At 38.8% G+C, this 27,917-nt stretch overlaps 7 protein-coding genes across 8 annotated transcripts; 3 read left to right on the top strand and 4 right to left on the bottom strand.

Annotated features, from left to right (window-relative positions):
• Positions 1-29: 29 nt before the first annotated feature.
• LOC117633603 (NHP2-like protein 1) lies at positions 30-1,786 on the bottom strand. Its single transcript, XM_034367262.1, has 5 exons — positions 1,658-1,786; positions 1,429-1,549; positions 1,203-1,306; positions 479-610; positions 30-379 (listed from the first exon to the last, which is right to left on the bottom strand). Exons 1-5 carry the CDS (start codon positions 1,658-1,660, stop codon positions 353-355), a joined length of 387 nt encoding a protein of 128 aa, XP_034223153.1. The 5' UTR covers positions 1,661-1,786; the 3' UTR covers positions 30-352.
• A 1,931-nt stretch (positions 1,787-3,717) lies between these two features.
• Positions 3,718-7,384, top strand: LOC117633600 (signal peptidase complex catalytic subunit SEC11C-like). Of its 2 annotated transcripts, none has more exons than XM_034367260.1 (8): positions 3,718-4,074; positions 4,200-4,312; positions 5,176-5,247; positions 5,646-5,681; positions 5,791-5,836; positions 6,107-6,194; positions 6,647-6,704; positions 7,019-7,340. In XM_034367260.1, exons 1-8 carry the CDS (start codon positions 3,996-3,998, stop codon positions 7,067-7,069), a joined length of 543 nt encoding a protein of 180 aa, XP_034223151.1. In that variant the 5' UTR covers positions 3,718-3,995; the 3' UTR covers positions 7,070-7,340. The 2 variants fall into 2 exon arrangements, with proteins under 2 accessions (XP_034223151.1, XP_034223150.1); XM_034367259.1 differs by having other exon boundaries at positions 3,808-4,096; positions 4,180-4,312; positions 7,019-7,384.
• Positions 7,385-7,437: 53 nt separating this feature from the next.
• LOC117633592 (chaperone protein dnaJ 49-like) lies at positions 7,438-10,175 on the bottom strand. Its single transcript, XM_034367250.1, has 2 exons — positions 8,691-10,175; positions 7,438-7,915 (listed from the first exon to the last, which is right to left on the bottom strand). The coding sequence occupies exon 1, from the start codon at positions 9,801-9,803 to the stop codon at positions 8,709-8,711; it is 1,095 nt and encodes a 364-aa protein (XP_034223141.1). The 5' UTR covers positions 9,804-10,175; the 3' UTR covers positions 7,438-7,915; positions 8,691-8,708.
• A 218-nt stretch (positions 10,176-10,393) lies between these two features.
• Positions 10,394-13,104, top strand: LOC117633596 (ribosome biogenesis regulatory protein homolog). Its single transcript, XM_034367254.1, has 8 exons — positions 10,394-10,557; positions 10,770-10,920; positions 11,279-11,330; positions 11,550-11,678; positions 11,811-11,928; positions 12,177-12,360; positions 12,456-12,569; positions 12,648-13,104. The coding sequence occupies exons 1-8, from the start codon at positions 10,469-10,471 to the stop codon at positions 12,795-12,797; spliced, it is 987 nt and encodes a 328-aa protein (XP_034223145.1). The 5' UTR covers positions 10,394-10,468; the 3' UTR covers positions 12,798-13,104.
• A 261-nt stretch (positions 13,105-13,365) lies between these two features.
• On the top strand, positions 13,366-15,814 carry LOC117633590 (adenine nucleotide transporter BT1, chloroplastic/mitochondrial-like). Its single transcript, XM_034367247.1, has 3 exons — positions 13,366-14,286; positions 14,907-15,065; positions 15,151-15,814. The coding sequence occupies exons 1-3, from the start codon at positions 13,717-13,719 to the stop codon at positions 15,619-15,621; spliced, it is 1,200 nt and encodes a 399-aa protein (XP_034223138.1). The 5' UTR covers positions 13,366-13,716; the 3' UTR covers positions 15,622-15,814.
• Positions 15,815-16,398: 584 nt separating this feature from the next.
• On the bottom strand, positions 16,399-20,666 carry LOC117633584 (DEAD-box ATP-dependent RNA helicase 52C-like). The gene is made up of 6 exons (XM_034367242.1): positions 19,621-20,666; positions 19,394-19,477; positions 18,536-18,778; positions 18,115-18,282; positions 17,841-17,954; positions 16,399-17,260 (listed from the first exon to the last, which is right to left on the bottom strand). Exons 1-6 carry the CDS (start codon positions 20,317-20,319, stop codon positions 16,727-16,729), a joined length of 1,842 nt encoding a protein of 613 aa, XP_034223133.1. The 5' UTR covers positions 20,320-20,666; the 3' UTR covers positions 16,399-16,726.
• Positions 20,667-21,271: 605 nt separating this feature from the next.
• Positions 21,272-24,389, bottom strand: LOC117633598. The gene is made up of 8 exons (XM_034367256.1): positions 24,204-24,389; positions 23,981-24,109; positions 23,696-23,811; positions 23,442-23,523; positions 23,087-23,146; positions 22,902-23,009; positions 22,393-22,438; positions 21,272-21,896 (listed from the first exon to the last, which is right to left on the bottom strand). The coding sequence occupies exons 1-8, from the start codon at positions 24,276-24,278 to the stop codon at positions 21,667-21,669; spliced, it is 846 nt and encodes a 281-aa protein (XP_034223147.1). The 5' UTR covers positions 24,279-24,389; the 3' UTR covers positions 21,272-21,666.
• Between the last annotated feature and the right edge of the window lie 3,528 nt (positions 24,390-27,917).

The raw sequence follows: 27,917 nt of genomic DNA, 5'->3' as shown, positions 1-27,917 counted from the left end.
ATATAGAATAAAAAATGGAAAGAAAGAAATATGTGAATCAGAATATTACATGCTTTTCTCCCTTTATAATCAACAGTTGATCAGATTCTACAAGAAATATGGGAGTAGACGTCCATCACAATCCGCCCGCGCCTAACAAATCATATTACAATTCTGACTTCTTAGTAGTAGTAGTACTTGCCTCAAAGTTCATAAAAACATAAAATTTAATACAAATCAAACATCAAAAGATTTCCTAGTAACACAACAACTCCATCACACTGAATATGCATTTCCTAGTCAAAGCCTCTGAAGGCTCCCACTATTACAGTCCGAAGAGGCCCATCACACCGAACATGCATTCGAAGATAGCTTAGATAAGGAGTTTCTCAATGGCATCCTGCAGTTCATACATAAAATGTTCAGAATGTAGGACCAAATCCAAGCACTAAGGAAACTTGAAACATAAATTGTTGATTAAAACTAGAACCAAGAGTACCTTGAGCTGTTGTATTTGCGACTTCAATTGACTTCCCTCATTGGAAGTCACAGAACACGCAATGACAGGTCTTGTGACACCACAGGCTCGGCCAAGTGCTTGCTTCGAAGGGACAAAAACGTAGGGAACATTCTGCCAAATTCAAATAAAACACTTGTAACGTGCTTTAAATTGATTCAAATAGGCGATTACGTGCATCTATGTCCAGCCACAGACCACAATCCTACCAACTAGGGTTAGGTACAGCCATAGACCACAATCCTACCAACTAGGGTAAATACCTAACGGGTCTGGTTTGGGTCAAATATAACACAACCCGTCCCACTATATAACACAAAACAAGTACGCAATCAAACACAACCAAAGGGATAATAGTTCTCTCTCACTTCATTTTTGAGTGTAAAACATCAAACACTTGGAAACTACAGTAAGTAACTCTTAACAGACGATAACGAATCATAATAGGACAGACAATGAGACTAAAAGAAAACAATTAATACACAAAAGGTGAGCAAATAAAAATAGAACTCGAGCATGTCTTTGTGAAATGCAGCAATAGTTGAATTTATTGAACTATCCTCAGATGAGAAAAACAACACAAACACTCTCCCATCATCCAATAGAAGGGGAAAAAAAAAAACCCATGTCGCAATCAAAGAATTAACGCATTTATGACACTAAAATTTCAGTGCCATAGATATGTTACAGGAATGATGAATAGTACCTTATCTTCAGCCAACAGGGGAAGGTGAAGAAGAATCTCAATCGGTTCAGTGTCACAAGCCATCACTACGAACTCAGAAATACCCCTGTTGAGGGTCTTAGTCGCTGAAAATAAAACCCATAAATAAATGTTAAACTCTATATAATTCTGACTCTAAACAGAGCGACTGCACAGATAAAAACAGAAGCAGGTAGCCATGGCATTGAAATATGAGCATTTAACGTACCTTCATTGGCGCCCTTTTTAAGCTGCTTGTAGTTAGCTGCCTGTTGAACCAGGTCGAGTATTGTAATCGTCAGCTGCGCATCGGCCAAAGGGTACGCTTTTGCGTTCACTGCCTCTCCTGTCTGCAATTACATTCATACACAAACAAATTAATAAACACACAAATCACAAACACAGTCAATCAACCATGCTCTCTAAGCTGAAAACAAAGATGAAGAGCAAGATACTACCATTGTGTGGTCGATTTCGTGGGAGCAGAGAGGCTAGGGTTTTTTATGCGAAATAAATTAGGGTTTAAGAAGATGCATCGCCGTCTACTGAGGGATTTTATGGGCCGCCGTAATTTACACCGACTATTAATCACCGGGTTGCTTCAGCCCGTTATGTATAAGTTGGGCTAAAACTTTTGTTTTATATTAATACTTAGTCTTGGGCCGGTCCTTCCTCATTATGGTTCTTTTTGTTCATGGGAAAACTAGAAATGTGTCTTTTATAATGTAAAATTGAAATGTATTATTAGGATCGGTTTCGTTCATGGTTTAACCTTTGGTTTGGCTTAAGGAATTGAAAATTATATAGAATTCTAAAATGACGGAATTTAGATTTTCATTATTTCAATTTTTGTCAATTAAATATTTTAGTGTTTGGATTTATGTATATCGAATTTTGTAAATGACACTATAAAAATTGTGAAATAACGCCTATTTTTGTGGAAATTAAACTCAGGAATTTGATGCCCCAATTTTCATGATTTTTAAGCACCCCATTTAATAAATTCCGCACTTAAGTTGCCAAACAAGGGAATTGTCAATTTCTCCTCTTAAATTCTTGACTTTTAGCTAAATTTCGAGTTATTTTCTCTCAACTAAACGGAAGGTAAGAGTTTAAGAATGAGTACGAAATTGAACTCTTATTTCCGTGCACTCTTGTATTTTTGGTGGAAGGAACTCAAAATATAGTTCCCATATTTTAGAGATTATTGTTTCCAAATGATATTTGGAAAGTTTATGAACTTTATTGAGTTTCGTCCTTATTTAAATTGTCGTAACAAATCACCATGCTTCTAATTCATAATAAATTTTGGGGAGATTACGCTCCCACTCTCGCAAGTGGTGAGACTCAATGTGACTCATATACAAAAGGGTCTCGTCTCCTATGTGAGTATATTAACCTTGATGTCCAAATAGGTGACGTAGGGGTCAACATTTGAGTTAGAAAATCAAGTATCAATCTTTTCAAACTGACGGTTCATTTTAGTCCGAAAATCAACCAAAAATCCCGATAAAAATGTAAGTTGAGTAGTGCACAACCCATTAATAAACCGAACCAAATCAATTATTATAATTCAATGCACAATTACTTTTTACTAAACATGTCACATTTTTATTGGAACTTGAAATATTTATGTCACTATAAGGTTGATGAAACCAAGCAACTAGGCATGATTTTTGGACAAATCAGATCATAATAAGGGGATTTCAATTCTAACCCAAACATATTCGGAATGAAAATTCTATTCCAGTTATGTTCCAAAAAGAAATTAGGAAATTCAATTTGCATTATAATCCGGAAAACTCAAAATTTTTGGAAACTTTTGGAACTTACATATTCCCTTTTTGTTGTTGAAATTTTTGGAAACTAGCTAAAAATTATTAACATGCCCAATCATTTGAAGAATTAAATTTGACTCAAAATTGAAAATTCATACTATAAGTTTTTTGTTGTTGTTGTTGGAAGTACACACTATACGCTTGGGAAACTATTATATGCTAGTACTTAGAGGTTGTTATCTGTAAGATCCCACATCAACCAACGGAGAGGGGGTGATGTGCCTTATATGTGCACACCAACATCCATCTAGCACGAGGCCTTTTGGGAGCTCACTGGCTTCGGAGTCGTAGGAACTCCGAAGTTAAGCGAGTTGGGAGCTAGAGCAATCCCAGGATGGGTGACCCACTGGGAAGTTACTCGTGAGTTTCCAGAAACAAAACCGTGAGGGCCAGAGAGGGGGGCCCAAAGCGGACAATATCCCGGGATGTGACATTATCCTTTAGAGAATAACTCGTTTTATGTCTATTTGGTCATCAAATTATATTTAGTTGAACATGAAATTCGACAATTTTCTAAATCTCTAAATACATTCCAATCCAATTTTTATCGAAATTTTCAAATTTTAAATGTCATAATTGATTTGAACTTGTCAAAATCGAAATTTTTTGTAACTTAATCGCTTGAAATTGGATTTTTCAATCCAACTTGCACGTTTCTAAATGGAACCATACGGATGGTGCTCATCTTTAAGTGACTGTGGCTGTCCAGTTGGCGACATATAATTTGACGGGTGACAAATTGTTGTTTCAACGCGGCACTCTCTCTCTCTCTCTCTCTCTCTTATTGTCAGATCCCCCGGGTTAAAATCAAAAATCATCAAACATTCACCGCGAAATCCTATTTTCTTTTGCAATTACAGACTAGTTCTGCGATCACTGCACCACCGCCACCGCCAAATTATAGTTGTGCAAAAACGAGACGACCACAGCATTTTACAACTGCAACCCGTAAGCTCTAATGGGATGGTTCGGGGAGACCATGGACTCCGTCAAGTCCATTCAGATCAGACAAGCTCTCTCCCAAGCCCTCACTCTCGGTCTGTACAACCCCGAACCCATGTATTTTTTTTTGTTTCACTGCACAAAAGTTTTTCTATTTGTTTCAATTAACTTACAAGAAAAAGAATAAGATTGCAGCTTAGGTGTTTGATATATGGTGCAGGCTTGATTGTCACGTCGGCATTGATTATATGGAAAGGGTTAATATGTATGACTGGGAGCGAATCACCTGTGGTGGTTGTGCTCTCTGAAAGCATGGAGCCTGGCTTTGCAAGGGTGAGTTCAATTCCCTTTTAAAACTTACTTCTCTTGCAGAAGAATTGTACCCAAGAGTTGTTTATGTGTCCAGGACTCAGTGTTCTAATCCAAAAGAGTCGCTTGAACTTAAAAGCATGTTTCAAGCTAAAACAAAAGTGAAGGGCCTGAATTTAAGTTTGGGATGCAGACTATGCATTGTCCTTGGTTTGAGCAATTACTGTGTTTTAGAAGTACTTGGCAATTGGTGTCTTGGTGTTCGTTGGTGTTTCTGACTGTAAGAGTTGAGTGGTTAAATATTTTTCAGTTTTCCGAAATAGCTGTATACAAGATTTTGTCAAATGGTATATATACCAATGCGTTAATATAGTGGTCTATACCTAGAGATTCAGGTGCTGATTATTTTCATTCAGAAAAGCATGTTTCTAGATTCTAGGTTATTCCAACATTCAGATGTTTAATAAACCACCATTCTTCTAGTTGCTTCGTATTCTTTCAATTAAAGAAATGTTTATAAATGGTCCTTGTTGCCATTTGTGCATCTCTTCCTTTAAAAGTAGGTCTTGGGTCCACATCATGGAAGATGAGAGATTTGAGAAGGGAAAGACTATCCGCTGTTGTGTAGCCCAATAGCATCTTATAGGTTATTGGACTACCTATCAATATTTTGTTTAAAACCACTTTACCGTATTATCACCTGCTGTTCTACAAAGTTATGCCAGGGGGCCTTTTTGTTTACATCGTGAAGTGCTTCACTGTTACAGACACTCATCCTTGTTTTTCGTTCAAATTTTGGCATCTCATTTTACCATTAAACATGAATAAAAATATGTGCTTTCTTTTGCTCTTTTTCATTTGTTTGTTGACATGATGATCTCTTTCAGGGTGACATTTTGTTCTTGCATATGAGCGAGGATCCTATTCGGGCAGGAGAAATTGTGGTGTTTAATGTGGATGTATGCCCTTTTTATGCTATTCCTCCTTTAGTTAATTCATTTAAACTTTTTCTTATTTGTTTAATCCATTTATGAGCATCATCTAGCATGTTTTATGTTTATTATACTTAATTTAATCTGAACTTTATGAAACAAGCATTGGATGATTAGCTTTCACTGCTGGAGGTTGGGTGTCCTTTTGGTTCATCAGTATAGAGTACATGATTTGACAGAGAAGATTTGGCACTCGGCAATATCTTAGCTATGACATTTGGTTTCTCATTATTGTGTTGCTTTCATAACTGATGATAATTACAAAATTTTCTTTTGGGTCATACTAATGGCCTATGCATGCAATTTATTGTGTTTTTAGACTTGTAGTTGTACTTCTGCTAATATATATTTTTTGCTTTGTCTAGGGACGTGACATTCCAATCGTTCATAGAGTAATTAAGGTAAGAATCATGATTTAACCATCTGAGCAAAAGGGTGACCCTGTGACATCATAGCACCTCCCTTCAGCTTAGATGAATCTGTTTAATGTTGATGACCATTTTCTGTTAGGTTCATGAGCGGAAAGATACTGGAGAAGTTTATGTCCTCACAAAAGGTACTATTTTCTTTTCTAGGCAGATCGATTAGACCATTTAAATCTTTGTATTCCTGTCAATTATACAAATTCTTTGCAGGTCATCTCTTCTTATAATTTATAAAAGAAGAAACTGGAAAAATAAAAATAAAAATCTTGAAGTCATTAGATGAAGACATAGTAATTTGGGAAAAGTTTGAGGATTTAAATATGTTTCAGTATTTCAGATTCTGAAAATCATTTTATAATGTATGATTTTAGTAACTGTAGTCTTTGTGTTTTTTTTTTTAGGAGACAATAACGACGAGGATGACAGGGCCCTGTATGCTCGGGGCCAGCATTGGTTGCAACGAAGCCATATCATGGGGAGAGCTGTTGGGTATTATTTTCTTATATTTACCATTTTCTTTGAGCTGTTGGGTAATTTGTTTATATCTGTTAGGTAAATTGACAACTACGAAATACTAATGTAGAGATTTGACTTTTTCAAACAATCAGAATGTTCTGGTTATGTTTTGAACATTTGATGCACCGAAGTCACATACAAACTAACATAAGGCTGCTTTACCATAGTCGATTCTACATTATTTTCCGCATGAAGCTATCTGGTTTAATGGGTTGATGTATGTAAAAATTAATTGTTTCTACGAAAGTTGGGTTCTACCTGGGACGATTGTGGGCTATTTCTGCCTCTTTGCCTAATCATAATATCGAGTCTGGATCCATATATACATATGTATTTGTCAATATATATATGTATCGTCTACTTTCATACGTGCTGAAAGAGTGCCTTTTGATTTGTATTTGTATTTGTATTTCGTTCCTCTGCAGATTTTTGCCTTATGTTGGATGGGTGACAATTATCATGACAGAGAGGCCTATAATCAAGGTTTGCTTTTATTGGATTTTAGACCATGCTGTGTGTATATCTATAGCATCCTTAAGTTGAAGACATTCTTCAGATTTGCTTCTAATCGTGCATTAGTCAGTTACAAATAAAATTTTGACATTCTTCATATTAGAAGGCTCTTCTACGTGTAACTCATATGCCCATAAAGCCTATGAATCTCAGAAAAACAGAGGAGAAAAAAACAATCGAAATTTTTTAAGGGTTTTTGCCCCCTACAATATGCCTAAGTATCTACAGCCTACAGCTGAGGCTTGGGACTTAACGAAATTAACAAGGTGTTTTTGTTCTCGCAGTACATTCTGATAGGGGCGCTGGGATTGCTGGTCATAACCTCGAAGGATTAGGGATACCAGTGTAGTGATACACATTTCTTTTCCGAAGCAGGGGAAGAGACGAGTGAGAGAGACACACAAGAGAGAGAGAGAGAGAGAGAGAGAGAGAGAGAGAGAGAGAGAGAAGCCAGTTGTAATTTTTGTTTTTCCTTACCCCCTGCCATATTGTAGCAAGGCATCAGCATCAATAATTCACCTTATTTTGAAGGATAAAGAAAATATGAAGACTAATGAAAGTAGAAAAGTATTAGGCCATTTATCAATGTCGCAATCAATGGCACAATCAACTGGTTCATTATACTAATGAAAGTAGAAAGGTAAAAGAAACGAAGATTAGCAATAATGCTATTCTTCTACACTCGTGTAGCACAATTTGTCAATACAGAAATCATTTTTCCTTTATTTATGGTAAAAATCACATCTCACGTATATATATGGCTCCTTGAACCATGCATGTCTAATCCAAAACATTTTATGCAGACTTTACAAATGGATGTAATCTGGATCGCTTAAACTTAGATGCCATGCCAGTGCCACAAAACTCCCTCGGCACGTACACCAGCACAGGAAAAATTATGTTGAACATGGTATGTAACATTAACAATAGCAAAGCTTACATACTAGCTCGTTGCATCCGTGATAATGCATGCATGGAAACATTAGTTAAATCACAGACAATTTTACACAAAGTCATTGTGCATATATAAGACTAAAGAACAGAAAATGTGTGCAGGCGGCGGACACTGTCAAGTTTTAATAAGTAGAACTTCAAAATTTGCAGCTATGATCCTTCTCTCGATTGTGCTCCATGCCCCGTCCACAACAGGAAAACTGAAAGGCTGGCACCTAACATGTAGTCTGCATGAAAAAACATGAATGTAAAGCACTTTGTTACAATTTCGAAAACAGGGGGACATTTAAATTCCATAATGTAAAAGCCAAAGCACAACAATATTACATTTTTAAAAATAAAAAAAAGTCAACACAAACATCGCAGCTGCCAGGAACATGATAACACTCGATTGTTTTCGCAGAACATTATGCAAATCTTTCTTTCAATCATGTGCATATGTGATGCTATTCAGACAAGGGTAACATGGAATATTTTGAAGAAAGAAAATGAAAACAACAATCATTTTTGTTTTAAAGTTCTATAGTTGAAACCATAGATAAGCAAACATATAGTTCCATCAAACTAGCAAACGAATCCTCTTGTCGTCAAGTGCAGCAGTACATCAATGAAAGAAGAATTGAGGTAAAAAAAAGGTTCTACAATCAGACATAATACAAGAATTCATGAGAACACAATGCATATGACATGGCTTTATATGCTGATTCGACCCTTCAGAACCTTAACTATCATATCTCTCAAAAGTCAGACTCCAAATTTTCACAAAAATATGTACACCCACCGCACCATTTTCAAGTGCATGTATACAAATTACTTTAGCAAGGGATCATATCTACGATAGTTTATAGCTGGAGCAACAGATATATATCCGTAACCTGATCACACATACAACATTAGCTTGTGCGAGAGAAAAAGAAGCAGCAAAGAATCACTAATTGCACATTTCCTCACTAGTTTTATCCAGAATAGACATAATTGTACACCATCTAAAAGAAAATATACCAGGATAAATGATACACATTAAGCTGCCGTCTCAAACCGTTGCAACATGTCACAATGTGGTGTTTCACGAATAAATCCCCACTGGCGGCGCTGCAGCTCAAGCCTACAGTTCTGGGAAAGAATATTGAAGTATTCTCTCTCAACGCGTTGCTCTAACGTGACACGCTCCGAGCTACCTGGCGGGAAATCCTGCTCAAACTTGGTTGACCTAACATAAAAATTAACACCCTTTTCCGTAGTAAAGCGGTATTCGTAGGGATAGGACCTGGAAAGGGCATAGATAGGCTCCGAAGATGGCATAAAGTTGACAAGCAGAATAAGCAACACAGGCAACAACTGAATTAGAGTCCGAATATGGGACCCACCAGAACCATGATCACCACCAGCCCTCTGTCCCATTCCGCCATGCCCAAAACTGAATCCACGGAACTGGGTTGCCGGTGCCATTCCTCCAAAGAAGAAGTTCCTAAAGATCTCCTCAGCATCAACATCCCCATCATAAAAACCATTAAATCCATGTGCATGGCTGGAAGCACGTCTCTCATAAACAGGCTCATCCGAGCCCATAACATCATATTTTTTCCTACTCTCTTGATTGCTAAGACACTGAAACGCCTTCGACACAGCCTTAAACGCTTCCTCAGCTCCTGGCGCCTTGTTCTTATCCGGGTGAACCTTCAAAGACAGTTTTCTATAAGCCTTCCGAACATCTTCAACAGTGCAGCTCTTTTCCACCCCCAAAATCTCATAGTAATCCTTCTTCTTCTTCAGTTGCCTCACAATCGCAATCTGCTCCTCCGTGTACGCAGCAGCTGGTGATACTTTAGAGGATGAAGATCCATCAGTTGACGGAACTCTTTGGCGAAGCGAGGGTTGATCGGACGGCTTAGCTGAAGCCGACCCAGATGGCCCATTGGCAGACCCACCAGCATCTGAACCGGACTGAGGATTGGAATTGCCCTCAATCGACGATAAGAGATCGTCGATGGGTAGCGTCGGATCGAGACGTCGAGCTTTAGTTAGGAATTTTAGGGCACGGGTTCGATCCCCAGCTTCCAAAGCTTCTTTCCCAATTTTGAAGCATTTCAAAGCATCGTCTTTGTTTCCGTCCATCTCAAAAACTTTCACAGAAGACAAAGACAACCAATCCCCACAAAATAATTCCAAGAAAACTAAGCCGATAAGGAACCACTATCGAGTTTCAAGAACACGCAACCCATAAAAAAAATTTCAATGCTTGAATCAGAAATTGAATTCTGTTTGCTGAAAATCGCCAGAATAAAGAAAACGACTAAAGCAATGAAATTGAAACAATTCTGGGAAATTTGACTTACGAACGAAATGGATCTGAAGGAGACGTATTCTAGGGATCAATCAATTTCTGGAAATTGGAAATTTTGATCGAATTAGGGTTTCATTGTACGCGGGATTTGGGGCACACTCCAACACGGTGGGGATTTTGAGAAAGAGTGATTTAGCGGAAGTGAAATTCTTGTTTTTAAGGCCGTGTTTGCGTGGCAACGGTTGAAAAGTCGTTACCTTTTTTTTTTCTTCGTTATGTTAAGCCCAAAATACAGTAAGGACAAGGCCCAATATACGATTGCCAAACAAAGATAAAAGCCCTATTATCCCAATTCTAGGTTTTTACAAATACAGCTCACACACACAGAGAACGAAAACGTCGGCGTTTGGTCGTTATACATAAACCCTGGGAGTTGCTTGTTCTCTTCTTCTTTAGCTTTCAAGTCCCGAGCTGTACAACCAAAGAGGTCGCAGTAATGGAGACCCCGAACCAGATTCAAATCGACCTTGGTAATCTCATGGCCTTCGACCCTCAGCACCACTTCCCCTCAATCCCCTCCTCCAGGTCATTATTATTACTATTTTTTATAATTAATTATTTTATTTATCGTTTATATTTTGGTAATATTTTGTGTAGCACTGGGTTTGTGACTTTTTGTGTTTGAGAACTTGGTAATCTCATAGCCTTATGATTGTGGTTGGTCCGATGTCTGACCATTAAAAATGGTTTGTTCATTTGCCCATTTTCTTATTTTATTTATTTTTCACTATATTTAGGGAGGAATTAGTGAAGGAATGTCTAACAAAAGGCACTGAGTTGGTTCAATCGATTGCGGACAAACTTTTCAACTTACCTTCAACTGAAGACATAGATGGTCCCCTTGTGCAGTTGCCTCGTCCAGAAACTAAATTGCCCAGAGAGAAGCATGTAAGTCATTCCGCTTCGTTTCTTGATATGTATGATCGTGCATATATTGCTTAACAATCTGTCATTTGAAAATAAGCGGAATGAAAGCTCTGAATGCATGGTTTCTTTTAAATAACTAAAACAAATAGAAAAAGAACTTACTTCTTGAGGGGTCTGAGGAATTCCTGTTACTTATTGATGCCCCTTCTGTGCTGCTAAATTATGGCACCCCTCATGCAAATTGGTTGACTAAAATCTTGGCATATGCAAAAGGGCTGTTAGTGCTGCTGGTTGTTTTCTGTAACTGCATTAAGAGTTTCTATTGTATTCTTAGCATAAAGACCTGACTGCCAATTGCATATTTCTTTGTTTTCTACAGCTTCCAGTGCCTAAACCTCCTACAAAATGGGAAGTGTTTGCCAAAGCGAAAGGTTAGCCATTACTGTATGGAGTTATATGAATGAAACAATTTTTTTATTTCCCCTTTTTTCCCTCTTTCCCCACCCCCAACCCAAAAGGCTCTGTTTGAGGTATAGCATGTTTGGCTTTTTGGGCCTTGAGAAATCTAGTTGGATTTAAGATTTTGGAAAATGGAATATCCACGAGCTGAGCTTGTATGTGTTGATTATATTATGTTGGGGTTTTTGCAGGTATAAAGAATCGTAAAAGAGACAAGGTTGCATATGATGAGCCAAGTCAGTCGTGGAAACGTCGCTTTGGATATGATCGTGCAAACGATGAGAATAGTGTGCCTATCATTGAGGCGAAGATGACTGATGGTAGTTAATTCAAACCCTTGAGGTCTTCAGAAAAGTCATTATATTCTTTTTATAAGCACTGAAACACATGCTTTATTTTGTCGATAAGACCTGAAAACTTATCTTTGTTTCCATGGATTTCACTTTTTGCAGTGCCAGGGGAAGATCCTTTTGCTAAAAGACAAGATGAAAAAAAGAAACGAGTTGAAAAACAAGACAAAAATAGGTTGCAGAACTTGAAGCAAGCTGCAAAAGTTGGTGCTCTGCCAAGGTTTTGACCTTTTACTTCTCTGTGTTATTCAAAGCATAGATAGCTCATCACTGGTTAAACTAAACCAGTTATCTGCCTACACATCTAATTTGGCCATCTGTAACAACAAATTCTGTCCTTTTTAAGATCCATAAAAACGTAATAAGCTAGCTTTTATATTGTAAGTTCACACTTTGGACAAGTTTCAGAGATCTTATTATGTTTTTCTTGCATTGGAACACAATAACTTAAGTAAACTCTTTTTGCAGTCATGTTCAACTAGCTGCTACAAGGTTGCCCATAACGGGAACCCAGGCTGCACCTAAGAAGGTTACTAAAGATGAATTGGGGAATGTAGCTGGAATAGCAGCAACTGCAACGGCCAGCGGTGGAAAGTTTGACAAGAAATTGCCAGGCGAAAAGCCTTCTAAACATAAAGGAAAGTTTCGCAAGGTATGTATTCTCATCCTAGCCGTGTACAACTAATTGTTGCATGTCTTGATAAAATGGTAAAGTAGTTGACCTTTTTTTCCGGCTTTTGCATTCAGTTTTTACCAGTTGTAGAAGGAAAGGGCAAACACTCGCAAGAGAAGGAGCAAACAGAGAAAGTTCTGAACAAGCTAATGTCTAAGAATTCCCATGAGATACTTAATGTTGATAAGGTTTAAATCTCTTTCGCTGGCCATGGTTTTTCCCTGCAGCATTATTTTCCAATTATTAACTGAATCTTTGTGACACAGGCTGTTAACATGTATAATGTCAAGAAAGACAAGAAACGAAAGAACAGACCGGAGAAGTCTCCAGCATCCTCGAGCAAGTTGAAACCAAAGAAGAACCTTCACAAGAAGCCATTAAAGAAGGGATCTTCAAGTAAAAGCAAGGGAAAGTGAAGTTATTATTAGTGATGACAATGATAAGCTGTTGGAGTTTTGAAGTAGGTTCTACAAGTTTAATTATTTGGAATCAAAAGTTTTTGTGTAAGACTGCTTTATTTTTCAGGAGAAAACTATTCAATCTCCCTCTCTCTCTCTCTCTCTCTCTCTCTCTCTCTCTCTTATGTATATTTACATGTGTGTGGAAGGTGGAATTTCTATGGTCTACATGTCCTTGGAGATATGGATTTCCAAGTTCATAATGTGTCCACGTGTAGTTGATGAGTCTTCCAATGAATTATGGCACAAAACAACTTTCGTCCTCTCTTCACATAGTAATTTGGAATGGAACATCGACAACCAAAAGTTCAATTTTTATATTCATCGCAAGTGGATAATTCGTCTGATATATGGATTTAGTAAAGCGGATCCAAGTATTTGAGTTATATCTAAATTAAGTATTATTGTAAACGGAAAAAATAAGAGGGATCATGAACCACAAAAAATAAACCCCCACTTGCCCTTTAATCTCAACTCAAAAAAATACTCGAATATAATTGGCTCTCCTAGTTTTGCAATATTGGGAGCAAGACGTGCTCTTCTTCTCATACCGTACGCACAAAGAAAAACAGAGACCAACCAATACAGAAGCCGTTCTTCTGAAGAGCACATCATCCTTCTTTATTCCTGCAGTCTGCGGAGAGGAGAGCCTTTTCTTCTAGTTTTTCATTCTTCATGCAGACCATGTAGCAATCTCTGTATTGAAAATCTCACGTACCTTATGCTCTCTTATTCCGAAAAAGAAACGTCCTTTTGCTAATTTTGTTGATACCCATTAAGCCAACCAACTCTTTTTATATGTTCATACAAAACAAAAGCAACATTCTTACTACATTGGATACTTGAAGAAGACATCTTAGTTTCAAGCTTTGGATTAATGGGTAGAAGAAGATTGCAAGGCACTGAAAATGCAACCAACGGTGTTGTGTTATCTTGTTCTGTGATTAGGATCAATCGAAGTCCTGCATCTCACGCTGGTGGGTTGTTTGCAAGCGTTGGTCAAGCAGCAAGGGGGTTTGTTATTACACCAAATCCACAGAATCCTATAGATAAAAGCACGAAGCTTCTGAGTTCCACATACATGAAATATATGCCAACTCCAGATTTTGGTTTGCGGATTGGCAGGGTTGATGAGTTGGTGGAAGGAGAGGCATTGGAGCTTGGAGAAGAAGAGCTGCTCAAGAACAACAAAAGGGGTGGTTTGAAATTGAAAATTAAGATTGGGAATGCATCATTGAGAAGGTTGTTCAGTGGAGCAATAGCAGGCGTGGTGTCGCGCGCTGCGGTTGCACCATTGGAGACAATAAGGACCCATTTGATGGCGGGGAGCTGTGGTCACTCCAGTTCTCAAGTATTTCAATCTATTATGGAGACTGATGGATGGCAGGGCTTATTCAGGGGTACTTTGGTCAATGTCATCCGGGTTGCCCCAAGCAAGGCTATTGAGGTATGAGGTCAAGAATGTTGTGTTTTACATTTGAAGTTTGATAGTTGATTGCAACAATCTTTTGAGTAACTAGAGTTGTGCTGGAACACTTGTTAAGTTGAACAAATATTTCACTCTGTATGGTTGTATTTTGTTGGTTTAATTCTTGTCAAAAATCTCTATGCAGTGAATTCTTCAGCCGAGAAGTATTTGCTTCTTTTCCCTCTGTTGTGAGATGCTATTAATTTTATTTATTGCTTGTGCACCAGATCCAGCACTAGGCTGAGATTTCTACATTAATATTTGATCAGCCAGAGATATTGACGACGATGGCGTTGGCCTTCTCTTGAATTTATTGGGAGCTGGGATATTACTTGGAGAATCAGTGGATTAGCACACATAATTACTCAACTGATTAGCTGAAGCTCTAGTATGCTTCTTGGGGATCTTTTTTCTCTCTGTAAAATATATGTTTCGTAGTTCTATATCATTTCTTTGAATGCTTGTGTTTTCCCTCCTTTACTGTGTATCTATAGATTTTCAAATCTGATTGGTCTGGTTCCTGCCTATCTAAACACTGCATATTTCTGAACTACACTATTTGGTAAATATTTTCATTTGCTGATGGAACCTTTGTGCAGTTATTCGCTTATGATACGGTTAATAAGCACTTGACTCGACCTGGGGAGGAGCTGAAAATCCCTATTCCCGCTTCATCAATCGCAGGAGCTGTTGCTGGATTTAGCTCAACCTTGTGTACATACCCTCTGGAATTGTTAAAAACACGATTAACCGTGCAGGTAAGCCGGAGCCTGAAAAGGATTATTGAATTTATTGGCTTCTTTTCTTTGCATCAGTACTCACAGGTTTTTATGTTGATTGCAGAGAGGAGTGTACCATCACTTTTTTCACGCATTTTCTAAAATTGTCCAAGAGGAGGGACCTGCAGGACTGTATAGAGGCCTCACCCCAAGTTTAATTGGAGTAATTCCATATGCTGCCGCCAATTACTTTGCTTATGATGCACTGTCAAAAGCTTACAAGAACGCTTTCAAAAAGGAGGAAATCGGAAATATAACGACGCTCTTAATCGGCTCAGCAGCTGCTGCAATTTCAAGCAGTGCAACTTTCCCACTTGAGGTGGCTAGAAAGAAAATGCAGGTCGGGGCTCTGAATGGGAGACAATACAAGGACATACTTCATGCTCTTTCTAGCACACTTGAGAGTGAAGGAATTGCTGGTTTATACAGAGGGTTGGGCCCAAGCTACATGAAATTGGTCCCTGCTGCTGGAATATCCTTCATGTGCTACGAGGCATGCAAGCGGATACTGACTGAGAACGAGGAAGAAATCTAATACACTGAAAACCGCAGAGTCTGTACTTTTTCAATCGATTGAAAGGTAGGTAGTTTTTAGTTCATAAACTGAAAAATGAGGCTGACTCACTAGCTAACCTTGATCTGAATCTTGAGCTGGGATGTTCTATCTTTGAGTCCCTTCCACCTTCAGTGTACTCTGTTTTGCTTATAGTGCTTGCTATTAGTTTTGTTTGGGGGTATTGGCCAATTGGCCCCCATTCTACCTATTCTAATCCAACTGCTATCAATCATGTCTCATGATCTCATAAGATCATTATAAACATATGACAGGAGTCTTGCATCATCATCTTCATCGACACGAAAAGCTGTGATGAATGAAACTCAGTTGAAATTCAGGGTGTTGGAAAAAATAATCCTTACATATAAATGTATACATGTATCAAGAAATATAACTAAAGCTTTTTTTTTTTTTTTTTTTCGTCGAAGAAATATAACTAGAGCTTGAGTGAACATCTCGCCATCAATCTGATCTGCTATTTTGGTAACGGCAGTGCAGAAGAGAGAGTTCACTTGAACACATGCTTGTGGAAACAGTTCTGGCAAAAGTATGTTGACGTAGCCCCCAGTTGTTTTATATCTGACTAAACCTTTGCTTCTTAACAACCAACACGGTATTGAAATTTTGAATGGTTATTTTCAACATGATGAAATCCCTCTAAAAATCTCATCAAGGTGAAGAATTGATATTAAACATAAACTAAAATGAAATTTAAACGACGGCCATTTCATTTTAATTTTAAACTGCACTTGGGCATGAATCTATTAACCTGAGATTCTGCTTTATATAACAGCAGCTATAAAAACAAGCTGAGTGGAGTTGTACAAAATGAGGCTGCTCTGCTCTACATCTGCGACAATAATTTCAATTCAAACGGATGACAAAAGACAAACACCCAATGAAACAAGCTACACCATACTTTGATCATATCTTCCAAAACACAAATGACCATTGGGTTTGTTGAATCTCCAACTTGTCTGCAGCAACTATTTCTACCTTTATCAATTGATATGGTTATCATATACCCTACGTAAATATGCCACCAGCAAGTATATAATATTTCATGGTGTTGTGCACTGCATACCTATTCCCACCCACCAGCAACAATAGTTTCATAATTTCCATAGCCGTATGGAACAGTAGCATCATTATAGGAAGCAGCAGAAGTACCCACAGAACAATCTCCATAACCATAGCTGCTTGGACCGTAATAACTCTCACGCCCCGATTGGGCAGACCTACGGAAGTCATAGCCACCAAACCTACTGCCACCAGACCTTTGGCTCCTACCACCACCACCACCACTACTATAAGTCTGTGATCCTTCAGCATATTCGTTAAGCCAACTAGGAACCGCCTGGTTTGACTCCTGCATCAACTCAATTAGTCCCTTTGCAAGTGGCTGGTTCTTGTCATTGAAGAAGGCAGTTGCAAGACCAGAATTTCCAGCACGTCCCGTCCGACCAATCCTGTGAACGTAGTCATCTATGCCTTTTGGGAGGTCAAAATTGATGACATGGGCAACATGAGGGATGTCTAAACCTCGTGAAGCAACATCCGTTGCCACCAATATTGGAGCAGAGCCACACTTGAATGATCTCAAAGCTCGTTCCCTCTCCTTCAAATTTGCAAGTCAAATATTATTGTGGATACATCGGTAGGGAATAAAAATCTTAAACCCAATACAGTATAACATATTTATGTTCAGTTACAATAACATCTAAGAATTTGGCATTTAATTATTTACTGGAAAATAAAACTTATAAATAAGATACCAATAAGCTTGATCATAGGAAGTATTGAAGATATTGAGCATGCCAAGTTAGCAATGCTGCATGGAGAACACAGGAAGAGAAAAAGAAGATTACACTTGCAACCACATGCATTCATCTCCTTTGAAACCAGTTTTAGGTGTAATTTGGAAGCTGATATTAAAAGTCTGCAGTCTAACTAAAAACAAAATAAACCCTATTTATATATAATTGCCAAAAAAATTAATCCATTAAGACAATTGACAGAAAGCAATGGAATCCATATAAGTACTCAAACTCAGATTATAAACTGCACGAGCAACAAATGAAGAAAAAAATATCAGTGAACACACAATAAATGGTGCACCCCCAAAAACAATTTTAGAAAAACACTGAAAAAAAATGAAGAAATGAAGAAATGAAGAAAAAGAAAGAAGATAATCTAACCATTTGCACTTTGTCACCATGAATTGCAATTGCTGGGAAACCATTCATGCATAACCAGTTTTCTAAAGCATCTGCACCTCTCTTGGTCTCCACAAACACCAACGTTAAAGCAGGCTGAATTACAAACAATATCATGCCTTAACATTGGCTCAGGAAAACTATCCATTTCCAAAAGAAAAAACATAGGATGGGAGAGAATATTCTCCAATCAAAACAGAGTAGATATCATTGTCATATAGATCACAGTTCAAGAATTCTCAAATTGACATCAAACCTTGCCATGGCTTCCATTGGCCTGCTGGCTATGAAGATGATCCATTAAGTGGCTTCGTTTGTCCATATCCTCAACAAATTCGATTTTTTGTGCAATAAGATCAGTACTTGATCCAACTCTTCCAACCGCCAGAAATATGTAGTTTGAAAGAAAATCTGCAGCAAGCCTCTGCAAGGAACAGACATTATAAATACAAGCACACTAGCCAGAGGAAGTTTAAGCAAAAACTAGAAAAATTAAATTGAAGCACCAAACCACTAGGCAAGAGCAAGATAATAAGCGCAAATAATGAAACATCAAACTCATCATATCATATAAGAGAACAGAATCATGTTATAAGTTGATAGAATAAATGCGCACACCAAGCATGACAAGTAATGACAATATGACATCATAGGACATCAAAATTTAGTTGACCCACCTGTATCTCATTTGGGAATGTAGCACTGAAAAGCAACGTTTGTCTAGCACCAGGGCAAGGCATGTCCATTTGTTCAACAATCCTTCTAATCTGTGGCTCAAAACCCATGTCCAACATCCTATCAGCCTCATCTAATGCCAAATATTTGATCATTCTAAGTGAAACTCGTGACCTCTCAATCATGTCCACTAAGCGCCCTGGAGTGGCAACTAAGATATCAACACCTCTTTCCAGATTACGGAACTGCAGAATTGAGCATTATCAAGGCATCATTATCATTAAACAAGATATATGAATATATACATGCGTGTGTGTGTGTGTGTTCTCTAAATCATTGAGTGGAGAAATGCAATCATTCTTAAAAATTAGGAACAGCAAAACACAATACCCTCACCCCGATTAACAAATCTTATACATAAACTGTTTGGTATCTCAAAAGAGAACGCTCATCTTTCCTCCAATACTTGACCAGTTTATGAGATTTCATCAACAACACAAACCACAAATTGGGTCAGCTACCTTATATCCGTAGCCAACTGCACCATTCATAGGGCAAAGAGGAAAAACAGAAATAGGAGCACACGGAAGAGATAACCAAAGAGAAATCTAGACTTGATACCATATTGATGCTATCAAATGCATAAGCTAGTGAGGTACCAAAATCTTAAATATCAGTTTAACACAAATATACTGCAACTTATTGTGAGAAAATAGTAGTACAAAATGGAAAGCATAAGCTTAACAATCAGTATACAACAAGTGAAAAAGGCCGCATAATAATTCATAGTGAAAGATACCCAATGGTAATAATCAAACACAAGATTTTAGGCCACAGAATCACTGAAGAAAGACACAAACCTGCTGAGAAATTGGTGCCCCACCATAAGCCACAACAATCTTGACCCCACTCTGATAAGCGAACTTCTTAGCTTCATCATGTATCTACCCAAAAAAATTCAAAAGCAAACCAAAAAAATTCAAAAGCAAACCAAAAAAAAAAAAAACAGCAAATACAAAACAAAATTAGACAAACACCCATTAGCACAAAAACAATAAAAATCACCAGAAGCTAGCAAACACATTACCTGACCAGCCAACTCTCTAGTCGGAGACAAAATGAGCGCAGTAGGACACACAGTATGAGCCCCACCACGAGTCGGCGACCTTCCCAAACTGTTATTGTTCAAGACACCACTAATGATGGGTAAGCAAAACGCCGCCGTTTTGCCAGACCCAGTTTGAGCACAAGCCATTAAGTCCCGGCCAGCCATGACTACTGGAATCGCGTGGCGCTGAATAGGCGTGGGCTTAACGTACTTACATCGCGTTTTGATGTTGTGGTTCAAACACTCACCCAAATCGATCTCGTGAAAGGTGTCCACCGGCGGTGGAATGTCGGCGCCACTCGCCTCAACTGGGATGTCTTCGTAGGCATCAAAATTGATACCGCCATTGCTATCTTCTTCAGTGACTTTGAGTTGGTCAAATTTCTCAGAGACATTGTCAGACGGGTTTAGGTCTGGGCTTGGGTTTGGGGGTGGTTGAGCCCAAAAGCGACCACCACGGCTGCGACCTCGGCCGCCGCGAGCTGTGCCGGCCCGACCGGGTTGCCTACCGGGACCGGTGTAGCTTGACCGAAAGCCGTACTGGGCTGACTCTGTAAAGGACCCATATCCGTAGGAGCTGCCACTGTGCCTGAGATGTGGAGGTACGTAGCTGGGCCGAGGTTGGCGAGTGGGCTTCGGGGTTGACTCAGTAACAGCATCAGACCAAGACATTGTCATTGCGACGGCGTTTTCTTCAAAGAAACAACGAAACAGAGCTCAAGCTAAAAAGAGAAGATGAAAAATGAAGGAGAGAATGTAGGGATGTGTTGTCTATATAAAAATGCAGGGTAGAGAAGCTGTACGGACTGACGTCGTGGAGGGGTTGGCTCGAATATCAAAATGGTGTACCTATTTTGGTGAAAGAGACTGAGACGATGATGAAAAAAAGTTGCAGTATGTAGTAAAATCACTCTCTCTCTCTTCTTTTCATTTCCCATAAAGTTAAAGAAGCTGCAAAACCCTAAAAACCCCTTCGAATCTAGAGAGAGAGACGTTTCGCTTCTATTTCCGAGAGGGCAGGACTCTCAGGCGAAGTATGTGGGGAGAGTGGAGAAGCGTCGTTTTGCACGTTCATTAATGCGCGCGCGTCCATGAGCCATGAAACGCCCGCGAATTTTTGTTTTGCGAAATTGTCCTTTACTTCTCAATTTTATGTCGTACGGGATCCCTGTTTAGCATGACTTGGAGCTCTGCGAGTGGGTCGTGCAGGAGACATACGGGTAGAGATTAGCTTAGGCGATTGCATTTCTGAAAATATCTTCCTGAATGGACCAGCGATATTTGTGGGAAACTGTGGGGCTCTTTGGTGCTCCACACGCGTACTGAATGCGAGTGGACTTCACTAATAGAGAAGCCCAATGGCCAAGAGGGTAGAATCGGAATTCAGCATGTTGGCTAACCCCTAGTAGAAGTATAGGCCCACATCTTAATTTTGATTTAATCTTCCGAAATAAATAAATAAACTAACTCTTTTTTCTTGTTGGAATAGAAAATAGTTAAATTATTTGAATTTGGGGACCTCCCAAAACTCATCCTTTGAAAAAAAAAAATTTATTTTAATCTTAATCTATATTTAAGATGCGCTTTGCTATCTTTGTTTAGAAATCAGAAGGAATAGTAAGCTTCAACATGATTTAAGTCCAGGAACAAGCATCAAAATAGTAGAGCAAATCATTCTTCCAATCTCCATAGTTCCTAGAAATATTTGTACTAACATATCCTTGATCAATTGAACCATCATCAATCTGGCACAATACATCTAAAGATTTGCTAGGCATGATGGATGGCAATTCCCAAAGTATACATCAAATATGCAGAAAGAATATATATACAAAAGAGCACACCACATCCGTAACCTTCCAGTTGGTCATTCATGACAGCATTGCACTCCAACATTTGCGAAGCAAATTTGTCTCTCGGATTGTGCCATATGTTTATACCGACGCATATCAATACAGTCACGAGATTAAAGGAAGAGCTGTATCCAGTCAGTACATTGTCCAGTTATCAGTCTTCATTTCCTCCTTAAGTCTGTTCAACCATTTCAGTTCCAGTCAACAGATGCTTCTCTTCCTCCTCAAGTCTTTCCAACCATTTCAGTCCTAGATCACATCCCCCTTTCGCAGCAATGTGGAACCGTTCTCTTGCCATCTCAATGGGATCTGTTACAAGGCTTTCTCCATTCTTTCTTGCCGTTCTGGCCAAAGAACCCCTCTTGGAAACGAACTTTGTCACAGATTCTGGGATTTCAACACCTAAGACATGCCATTATGCCATTAATTGTATAAAAATCTCACAAAATTGGGAGAGGAAAAATAAATTATGGGTGCTGCAAGCAACCATTATTTCCATTTGAAGAATCTCCATATTGAAAAGTGAAAATGGATAGGAAATGACTTCGGCTGCCACGTTGCCATCTCCTATGGTGGAATGCAGACAACTCAAATATAGCCATGGGATTTGTTTGAGCATTGGCTACATAATATCTGTGTTTAGAACTATTTTATTTTCTCATAAATAGGATGATCACCAAAGAGGACCTTACAGTGAGTGAATCTCCCAATCACCCTTCCTAGCCACTAATGGTGGTACACCATCTATGAGTGCACATCATCCCACATAGAATTGTGCAACCAAAAATGTCATGTCAGAGTCATGATTGTCTACTCTATGGACACAAAATGTTTTTTGTTTTTTAATTAAAGAAAAATCTGGAAATAAAACAAAATAAGCATGGTTGGAAGAATAGACCTTGAAGAAGAAGAGACCCAAATGCTATAGCTGCACCAGCATGCCCCTGCATGTATTAAAAGCAAGAACAGTTTAAAATGGTACAATAGTTGAACATAAGATGAGGTTCCGCGTATGTATACACAAAAATTTGTAAAGTTCTGTTTTTCAGAAATATTCAGTCAGGTTATTCATATGATGCACCAGTAATTATCTATGCAGTTGAATTCCCTTCATTTTTTTTTTTTTTTGCATTTGGATCATGAAACTTGGCACTTGTTTTGCAAATGGAAGAAAGAGGCTGTTGAAGCCAAGAAAATGTGAAAAGTTTAAGTACATATAGTTAAATGACAGAATAATCTATCAAGTGCATCTAAGCCTTCAGAATTCACCATTTTTGCCCAATGAAAATCTGTAACTACTAAAACAAGTGTTTAAACAATGTCAAATTTTATGACCATTACTTAGTTTCCACCAACATGCATATCCCTCATTGATGTTCCATCACTGAAACAGGGAGCAGCATTTACCTTGTCTGATGCCCTATGGAAACACCATAATGCGGAGGCAACATCTTTCTTCACACAGTCCCCCGTCAGATACACGGCACCCAGAAGATAAAGAGCACCTGGATGCAACTAGAACATAGCAAGCTCAGGTAAGGATTCGAAACAAATTTCAGAAACATTAAAGTTTCTGCATTATAGAAACATACCTGGTCAACAGCCTTCTCCAGATAATGGAAAGCTTGTTGATCCGATTGGACGTGTTCATTCTAACCAAAACCGCAGCCAGAAAACATCATAAAGTCATTGTATAGGCAAAAAGTGAAAAGGAGAAAAGAAAGACATGTGATAAAACAATTGTTTACAAAGCCCTAATTTAAACCAAAAGAACAGTGTGCTAGTAGGGGAAAGTTAGGCACAGGAGCCATTAGAGTGCATGCAAGACTATTACAGGAATAGCACCTGGTAAACCTTGGAAACATAAAATTAATACTCAGAAAGCTAAATCAATCCACACAACTAAAATTCTCTACTTCAAATACAAATTGCTTCATCAGGGCATACCTCAACTCTAAGCTTACAACCTAGTTCATACTGTGCATCCGAATCACCCATATTCGCCGCTTCAACTAACAGAGCAGCTCCTCTGTTATGACAAAAATGGCAAGAGCATCAATTCCATGACCTCTTTTTCCTTCATTCCTTTCTCTCTTTTTTTCTTTTCTCAAATGCTGATCTAGATGTCTGGTGAAAAATTACAGAGTAGTAATATGTATGGCAACTATCAAGGAGTAAAAGGATTAAGATAGTAGACTTACATAGCTCTGCAAGCACCTGGGACATGGTATTTCAAATGCAATTTGGACAACCAATACCTGGCATGGGTATTTGAGTTGTCAGCTTCTAGAGCCAACTCAAAGTTCTCCTTTGCTGCCTGATGTTGATTCAAATAACAGAAAGAGACATGTTAATGCATAATGTTAGATCAGAAAACAAATAATTGTCTCAATTTCACTAACAAAACCATAAATTCAGAACTGGGTTTTTGTTTTTGTTTTAATGCATGGAAAACACAACTATAAAGATCCATACACATTACACACCCTTAATAGAGGGATGAGGCGGCTATCATTGAGCTCGCAATAATCGATAACTCTATCCACTTCCTTTAGAGCACTCCACCCTTTGGCTATCAACTCCATGGCCTTCTTGTTCCTGCTGTGCATTTCTCTCTGAAAATCAAATGAACAAAAGTAAGCAAATGAAAATATAAATAAATGATAATTTGCCGAAAGTAGCTTCGGAAAGTGGAAAATATGTACGGACCCGTTGATTGAATTGAGATATTCCATTGGGAGGTCTGAAACTGAGCTTCTTCAACAGCTGCCTCTGTATCATCATCTCTGTGTGTGCGTGTGCCTGTGCGAGTGCGAGAGAGAGAGAGAGAGCGCTAGCGCAAGAACGTTGGAAAAAATGGTACAAAGCCTAAAAGCAGTTGGGCTTCGGCCCCATAGTAACAAAAATAGAGGCCCGTGGATCATGGTTCATGGGTTGGTCCATCAAATCCTATAAACATCTAAAATTAATACTTCTCTTTTTCTTTTTCAATTAATTTATGGTAACCATCCACTCCCTATCATTTTAACACTTTATAATTGTTCAGAACACTTTTCAGGAAATGTGAAAATAAATTAAAAAAACCTTTAAGATAATATATTTGGGTGAAGTTTAGAACTTCAAAATAATTGAAATATAAAGAGTTACTTTATATATTAGTTGGGCATACTGTATTTGTATACCACTTTTCTAATGGAGGTTGAGGTCCACCTCTATTAGAGAGGTGGTATACAAATATGGGGAGAACTAGTCATGGCTACAAGGGAATTTGAATTTGAAGTAAGTAGTGTATATCTGGGGAGATGCACTCTAAAATGGCTTTGAAGTCAATTACCATATTCAAAACTAATATTTAATACCAACCAAATAAATCAAGAGAAAAAACATAAATCAGAGTATAATAGTTGATACTAAGGCTAATAAAAAGCTAATATAAGTTATTAATAGCATGATCTGAGCTTTTGCATCCTCTTCCTCACTGACTTCTAGAGGCATACATACTGTATGGTAGAGGGCAGTTTTTGCTTAAGGTATTGGATAGCATGTTCTCTTCCATACGCTTCCTCATTGACTTGTAGGCCATTGCTCTCGATTCCAGTAGGCCAACACCAAAACCGGACAGGATTTATAATAATCTTCCCCAATGCAACAACATTCATTTTCAAGTACATGACATGTTCAACATAACATTAATCATAGAAATTTCTACTTCCTTGAGGTAGTGATGGGGGCATTTGGCAGTAGCTTTCTCTATTATTGCTGTCCTCCAATCGGGTGTTCCGATACCCAACTGCACCGCACCAAAGAAACAACGCTTTTAGTCACAAGAACTAGAAAGAAAAGCCCTAATTCCTTTTTCTTCTCCATTTTATATTTTGGTAATTTATTCAGTTCAACAATAATATTTAGTAATTCGTAAATAATAGAATGAAGAGAAATGAAATGTACGTATCAAGTAATGCATGCATAGCATACCCCAAATTTTAGAGTCCGCATGTAAGGAGCTGCCTTCATGAAAGAAGCTAACCGACCAAGGGACAAATAGTAGTCTGGGAGTATGGGAAATACATGATTCGGATTGTACACCTGCAACCAAACCCAACCCACCAAACCAAATGAGGAGCAAGTAAAGAAGAAAGAAAGCTGACACATGAGATTATATATATACTAACCGCTTCTCTGATATCCAGCTTCAAAATCTCTTCTTTTTTTCTTTCTTTTTTTTTTTGTCGAAAGGTAATACTTCATTGAAACAGCAATCCAGATACAGACCACCAGATAAAGGAGGCAAAGCCTCACAAAAAAACAGACTGAGAAAAGAAAAGCAAAACAAGACTCGATTGAGACCAGCATGAAGCTTTTCCCCATTCAGACTGCGACCTTAGACATAATCACTAGGAGGGCACGGAAGCCCATCAGAAACCAAAACATGAACCAGAGACTGCGGTGGCCGGTGGGCCCAACTTTTCAGTTCCACAGCCTCGTATCCTATCGACGCAGCCTTATGAGCAGCACGATTAGCTTTCCTAGAGACCCAATTCCATCGAACCGCTTGAAAGTTTCGACATAGAAGTCTGATTTCTTCCAAGAGGGGCAAAATGCTCCATGCACGGTTCAAAGTGCTGCCATTTACACCTTCGACTAGAACTTTAGAATCAGTTTCCAACACAATAACTGCAAACCCGTTTTGAGAAGCAAGATGTAGACCCTTGATCGCAGCAGCCGCTTCAGCGTGGAGGGCAGAGATGCATTGGTAGGGACCAGCCTGGCCCGCGCATAAGAGACCATCAGAGTTTCTAATCACAATACCCAACCCAGCCTTGCACGAGCCATTCTTCCATGAACCATCAATATTGACTTTAACAGACCCCTGGTGGGGAGGGAACCACACAGAATCCGAGTCCAAAGTGGGGAGTGAAGGATGATGGTGGAGGGGGAGGATATTGGCATCCAAGAACTCCTTTGCAGCACGATCAGCTCTTGCCAACAAACCAATAGGCTCAGGAGCCCCACCTTTAAAAACTGCTTTACATCGGGACTTCCAAATCTCCCTAGTGATAAAGCCGATCAACGAGAGAGCCCAATCCCTTTCATTCTTACTCCATCGCTGATAATCAAAAACCCCGTTGAGCCAGCAAGCAATGGTAGTGAATTTCTGAAGATCCACCTTATAGGTAAGAGGAGAGGCAAACCACACCAATTTGGTCCAGGGACACAGAAAAATGAGGTGTTAAATGGATTCTTCAACCTCTTCACAGAGGGGACAGAGAGGGTCAGGAGCAATTTTTCTTCTGAAAAGGTTGAGTTTCGTTGGTAAAGCATTGGCCACTGTCCTCCAGAGGAAGTGTCTTATTTTAGGCAGAGTACGAATTTTCCATAAAGATTTCCAGACCAAATCAGGAACAGAGACAGAGGAATGAGAGCTGCCAGAATAAAACATGCGATTTGCAGAGTGCAGGCTGTGATACCCGGATTTCACCGAGTAAGTCCCATTCGAGGTCCACGGCCAAATAATCTTATCTGAGAGATTGGAGCCCCCAATAGGTGTAGCCATGATGGCTCGAACCGTCTTCCAATCAATAAAACCTCTAATAGAATCAAGGCGCCAGGTGCTTTCCGCAATGTCCATAATCTCACAAACCAGCTGGGGAGCAGAAGGCGCAACAGGGGTCGTAGGACGAATAACACCGAAGCCGTGTAACCAATTATCCTGCCATATATGAGTCTGCTCGCCAGATAAGACCAATTTGCGGGTTTTACAGAGAATGGAATCTCTACCCTCAAGCAAGCTCGACCATATCCAAGACGGACGAGCTCCTATCTTCGCATCTAAGAAATCACAATCTGGAAAATACCGAGATGCGAAGACAGGATGAAAGTTGGCTGAAAGCAAACCTTATGAATTCACTATAATCATTGCCTACCTCAACAAGCCGCGGTACATTCTTGATATGCAATGGTACCAAAAATCCACAAAAAACAAATGAGACAATGTTTGCGTTAGAAATCTCAGTGTTTTTGAGTTGTTGACAATCTTTTATCTCCAAATGTTTCAATGCTATCGAGGGACCAACAACTCCCAAATTAACTAAATCTCGAGCTATAGTTAACTTAGAGATACTCGCTCAAGAAGTGGACAGTTGGACAATAAGAACTCGACAAGTTCCCCGGTCACAGCAACATGTCGAAAACGAATAACTTTGAGGGACTTGAAACCAACATTAATATTATTATTGTAATATCCACCAGAGCCTAGGCTTGGAAAGCCAGAAAATTGGTGCTTCGAAGCAGATCCATTTTCCATAGCCAATAGTTTGTAGGGAAACGCATAGTCATATGGACTGTAATTCACCCATTCTGCCAACAAGTCCAGCTGAAGCACTTGAACTCTCTTTTCCATTGCAAATTAAATCCATTTATCAA

This window comes from Prunus dulcis, chromosome 7 (assembly GCF_902201215.1).
Source record: "Prunus dulcis chromosome 7, ALMONDv2, whole genome shotgun sequence".
Classification (NCBI taxonomy): Eukaryota; Viridiplantae; Streptophyta; class Magnoliopsida; order Rosales; family Rosaceae; genus Prunus; species Prunus dulcis.
This window is presented reverse-complemented; position numbering and strand designations above follow the sequence as displayed.

Bases quoted from the DNA above. Each gene is read 5' to 3' on its own strand.
- LOC117633603 (XM_034367262.1), bottom strand. The intron at 611-1,202 runs GTACTATTCATC...TGAATTTGGCAG, and splicing joins CCCTGTTGGCTGAAGATAAG to AATGTTCCCTACGTTTTTGT. The intron at 380-478 runs GTACTCTTGGTT...TATGAACTGCAG, and splicing joins CGCAAATACAACAGCTCAAG to GATGCCATTGAGAAACTCCT.
- LOC117633600 (XM_034367259.1), top strand. From the start codon at position 3,996: ATGGGATGGTTCGGGGAGACCATGGACTCCGTCAAGTCCATTCAGATC. The intron at 4,313-5,175 runs GTGAGTTCAATT...GATCTCTTTCAG, and splicing joins TGGAGCCTGGCTTTGCAAGG to GGTGACATTTTGTTCTTGCA. The intron at 5,682-5,790 runs GTAAGAATCATG...ATTTTCTGTTAG, and splicing joins TCGTTCATAGAGTAATTAAG to GTTCATGAGCGGAAAGATAC.
- LOC117633592 (XM_034367250.1), bottom strand. From the start codon at position 9,803: ATGGACGGAAACAAAGACGATGCTTTGAAATGCTTCAAAATTGGGAAA.
- LOC117633596 (XM_034367254.1), top strand. From the start codon at position 10,469: ATGGAGACCCCGAACCAGATTCAAATCGACCTTGGTAATCTCATGGCC. The intron at 10,921-11,278 runs GTAAGTCATTCC...TGTTTTCTACAG, and splicing joins AATTGCCCAGAGAGAAGCAT to CTTCCAGTGCCTAAACCTCC. The intron at 11,929-12,176 runs GTTTTGACCTTT...CTCTTTTTGCAG, and splicing joins AAAGTTGGTGCTCTGCCAAG to TCATGTTCAACTAGCTGCTA.
- LOC117633590 (XM_034367247.1), top strand. From the start codon at position 13,717: ATGGGTAGAAGAAGATTGCAAGGCACTGAAAATGCAACCAACGGTGTT. The intron at 14,287-14,906 runs GTATGAGGTCAA...ACCTTTGTGCAG, and splicing joins CCCCAAGCAAGGCTATTGAG to TTATTCGCTTATGATACGGT. The intron at 15,066-15,150 runs GTAAGCCGGAGC...TGTTGATTGCAG, and splicing joins AAACACGATTAACCGTGCAG to AGAGGAGTGTACCATCACTT.
- LOC117633584 (XM_034367242.1), bottom strand. From the start codon at position 20,319: ATGACAATGTCTTGGTCTGATGCTGTTACTGAGTCAACCCCGAAGCCC. The intron at 18,283-18,535 runs GTGGGTCAACTA...TGTTCCTTGCAG, and splicing joins CATTCCCAAATGAGATACAG to AGGCTTGCTGCAGATTTTCT. The intron at 17,261-17,840 runs GTTAGATTATCT...GCAAATTTGAAG, and splicing joins ATGGTGACAAAGTGCAAATG to GAGAGGGAACGAGCTTTGAG.
- LOC117633598 (XM_034367256.1), bottom strand. From the start codon at position 24,278: ATGATGATACAGAGGCAGCTGTTGAAGAAGCTCAGTTTCAGACCTCCC. The intron at 24,110-24,203 runs GTCCGTACATAT...TTTGATTTTCAG, and splicing joins TATCTCAATTCAATCAACGG to AGAGAAATGCACAGCAGGAA. The intron at 23,524-23,695 runs GTAAGTCTACTA...TTGTCATAACAG, and splicing joins CCAGGTGCTTGCAGAGCTAT to AGGAGCTGCTCTGTTAGTTG.